Source organism: Carlito syrichta, unplaced genomic scaffold (assembly GCF_000164805.1).
Source record: "Carlito syrichta isolate Samal-C Ts95f unplaced genomic scaffold, Tarsius_syrichta-2.0.1 Scaffold304688, whole genome shotgun sequence".
NCBI classification, from domain to species: domain Eukaryota; kingdom Metazoa; phylum Chordata; class Mammalia; order Primates; family Tarsiidae; genus Carlito; species Carlito syrichta.
Window position 1 is genome coordinate 39245 of NW_007248784.1, and position 3962 is coordinate 43206.

The 3962-nt window shown below is 50.5% G+C and overlaps 1 protein-coding gene across 4 annotated transcripts in view; it reads right to left on the reverse strand.

Moving 5' to 3' along the window:
* Nucleotides 1-3962, reverse strand: part of SNUPN (snurportin 1) — a 39134-nt gene that overhangs the window by 21587 nt on the left and 13585 nt on the right. For all 4 annotated transcript variants that reach the window (XM_021713710.1, XM_021713711.1, XM_008060664.1 and 1 more), the window contains exon 3: nt 3707-3851. In XM_021713710.1, coding sequence (XP_021569385.1) covers nt 3707-3851 — 145 coding nt within the window. The remainder of the gene's footprint in view (nt 1-3706; nt 3852-3962) is intronic.

The window sequence follows — 3962 nt, forward strand, 5'->3', positions numbered from 1 at the left end:
CTACTTGGAAGGCTGAGGTGGAAGGATCGCCTGAGCCCAGCAGGTCGAGGCTGCAGTGGCCATGAGTAGTATGCCACTGCACTCTAGACTGGGTGAGACAGAGTGAGACTCCAACTAAAAAAAAAAAAACAAAAAACCAAAAAATCCACCAAGAGGCTGAGAGTGGTGGCTCAAACTCATAATCTCAGCATTTTGGCAGGCCAAAGAGGGAGGATCTCTTGAGCCCAGGAGCTCAAAACCAGCCCGGGAAACACAGAGAGACCTTGTCTCTACAAAATATCAAAAAAATTAGCCAGATATCATGGTACCTGTAAGTTCCAGCTATTTGGCAAGGCTGAGGTGGGAGGATCATCTGAACCTGGGAGGTCAAGGCTGTGAGTGAGCCACGATTGTGCCACTACACTCCAGCCTAGGCAACAGAGTGAGACTCCAACTAAAAAAAATTTAAAGAAGAGCTGTTCAACATCAGTAGTCACTAGGGAAATGCAAATCAAAACCACAGTAAGAAACCACTTTGCTGGTACCAGGATTACAGGTGTGAGGCACCACACCCAGCCTCAATATAGCTGTTTATAAAAATAGTAGCAGTGGCTCATACTTGTGGAGTGCTTACTGTGGGCTCGGGTGAGGTATTTAGGGTACACTATCTCACTTAATCCTTCTAACAATCCTATGAGATAAGCACTGTTACTGTCCTCAATTTTGCAGATAATAAACCAGAGACTTAGAGTGGTTAAGGATATTGCTCAAGGTCAGCAGAGCCTGCTTTTTTTTTTTTTTTTTGAGTTGGAGTCTCACTCTATTGTCCAAGCTGTAATGGAGTGGCACACTCACAGCCACTGCAGCCTCAACCTGCTGTGTTCAGGCAAGTCTTCTGCTTCAGCCTTCTAAGTAGCTGAAACTACAGGCACACACTACCACACCTAAGTTTGTGATTTATTGTAGAGACGAGGTCTTGCCATGTTGCTCAAGCTAGTCTCAAACCCCTGAGCTTAGGCAATCCTCTCGCCTCCCCTCCCAAAGTACTGGGATTATAGGCACGAGCCACCATGCCCAGTTAATAGAGCCTGCTTTGTGGTCAAAAACCGGAGCTTAAACCCTGGCTACTTTTCATACTGCCTCTCCCAGACAGTCCACTGCCAAGTTCTTCCACTATCCCTCAGGCATGTCCTCTTTCCTTCCCACCTTTGCTGCCCTCAGTACCTGCCTTCGGATGGTTGCAGCAAACCTAATCTCCCACCAGCAGCCTCTTTTTCCTCCAACCTCTTCTGCATGCTGCTGTGGAAGTCACTGCACAAGGAGCCACCTCTGTCCCTGGTTCAGGAATCCTGTATGGCTCCCCACAATCTAAACGTAGTTGGAGGCCTTGCATTTCTTAGTCAGGGTCTGACTCTGCCACCTAGGCTGGAGTGCAGTGGCATGATTATAGCTCACCACTACCTCCTGGGCTCAGAAAATCCTTCCTCAGCTGGGCTCGGTGGCTCAGCCTGTAATCCTTTGCCTTTGGGAGGCTGAAGTGAGTGGATTGCCTGAGCCCGCGGGTTCAAGATCCACTTGGGCAACTTGGCAAGACCTCATCTCTACAATAAATCAAAACGAGCCAGGTGTGGTAGCGTGTGCCTGTAGTTCCAGTTACTCGGAAGGCTGAGGCGGAAGGATCACTGGAGTCCAGCAGGTTGAGGCTGCGGTGGCCAGGAGCAGCCACTGCACTCCAGTCTGGGTGACAGAGTGAGACTCCAACTCAAAAAAAAAAAAGAAAATCCTTCCGCATAAGCTTCCTGAATAGGACTACAGGCTTGCACTATCATGCCTGGCTAATTTTTTTTTATTTTTGTAGACACAAGGTCTTGTTATGCTGCCTAATCCGGTCTCAAACTCCTGGGCTCAAGCAATCCCCCGCCTCGGGCTCCCAAAATGCTGGGATTACAGGTGTGAGCCATGCCTGCATGCATCTTCGAGGCCCTCCACATCCTCTCTGCTATATCCTTTCCCCAACTCTACGCCACACCATCCTCATGGGCCTGTAAACTGCCCCTTAGCACACCGTATGCCCCATCCCAACTGTGGAATGCTGGCTCAGCCTAACCTGCTACCTGGAATGCCCTAGAATGCTTCCATCAAGGTCCCACCCACCCTTCAAGGCTGCCTCCTCCCTCATGAACCTTCCTGCTCTCTCACCTGGTTGGAAGGAATCTTTTTTTTTTTTTTTAAATCAGAGTATCATTCTGTCACCCAGGCTGGAGTACAATGGCATGCTCGTGGCCACTGCAGCCTCGACCTGGTGGGCTCAGTTGATCCTTCCACCTCAGCCTCCCAAGTAGCTGGAACTACAGCCACCATGTCCGGCTAATTTTTTTGATTTATTATAGAGACGAGGTCTCACCAAGTTGCCTAGGCTGATCACGAGACCCTGAGCTCAGGCAGTCCTCTCACCTCAGCCTCCCAAAGTGCTGGGATTACAGGCTTGAGTCACCACGCCCGGCTGGAATCTCACATTGTTATAGCAAAAAATCATATTCTCTAATGATACCAGCTCAGGAGACATCTCAGGTCCACATCTGTTTTCCCGACAGCAGAGCCTAGTTTAACACAGAGCCTATCCTGCAGCAATGCTTATGGACAAAACCGAATTTGGACTTTGCCACAGAAGGTACTGCTTGTGCAGCATTGGGGGCAAAAAAAAGGGGGTGGGGGTATACCCAGGAGCCATATTCCACAAGCATGGGAGGATTCTGAGGTGATGAGACACGTGGGTTCTGGAGCGAGGCATATGACCCCTGTCTAGAGCACAAGGACAGCCTCCACACCTGCGTCCCCTGCAGCGCCACCACCATATTGGTTTCCTCTCTGAATCTAAGGACTCTGAGTCAGATTTCTAAAAGTGATCTGCTGTTTAACAGCCTCAACCTCCCCTTGGCCAGCTGGCTGGGCTGGCATGGCTGGGTGGGCTCACTTTACTCCAGGACAGCTGTATTTCCCACCTGCACCACCTGAGTGTGAAGACCCCAGTCTGGCCTTGTCGGATGCCAGCTGGGAAAGACTCTACCAAACAGGAAAGGTGAGGAGGCAGTGGGGGGCTGGGCAGGCCCAAGCCAGAACAGCTGTGCAGTGATGAATAAAATGACAAAACAGCAGGGCACAGTGGCTCACACCTATAAGCCTCCCAGTACTTTGGGAGGCGAAGGCAAGAAGACTGCCTGAGCCCAGGGGTTCGAAACCAGCCTGGACAACTTGGCAAGACCTCATCTCTACAATAAGTAAAAAAAATTAGTCAGGCATGGTGGCACACACCTGTAGTCCCAACTACTTGGGAGGCTGAGGCAGAAGGATTGCCTGAGCCCAGGCAGTTGAGGCTATGGTGAACCATGATGGTGCCACTGCACTCCAGCCTGGGCAACAGAGTAAGACCTTGACTCAAAGAAACAGCTCAAGGGCTCAGTTTCCACGGTGGGCTGACAGCCCTTGGTGACAGAATGAGCTGGCGGCTCGCACCCATCATCCAGACTCCATCAGTGACTCCCAGTGGTGCTGGAGCACTGAGCGCTATCTCCTCTCATCGGCCCATTCACCCTGTGCACACCAGCATTTCCTCTTCTGTTCCCATTCCCTTTCCCTGCCCCATCCTCCTTCTATTTATTTCCTGGGTTTTGACTGCATCGTGATAGGGGATGGACTAGCTGGGTAGGACCCTCTCTGGCTCACTCACTTGATTAGCATAGCGTTTTGGTAGCTTCTTGCCAATGTCAATGTCCATTTCTTCATCATCTTTCTTCTCTTCTTCTTCACTCTCCATCCCTGTCCAGTCATCCTCAGCCAGTCTCCTGGCATGGTTCACATAATCTAGCCGCTTGCTGGAGGGAAAAAAAGTTGCAAGGATGGGTCTTTATATCCTATAGAAAGACATTCTAAGCCGGGCTCGGTGGCTCAGCCTATAATCCCACGCCTTTGGGAGGCTGAGGTGA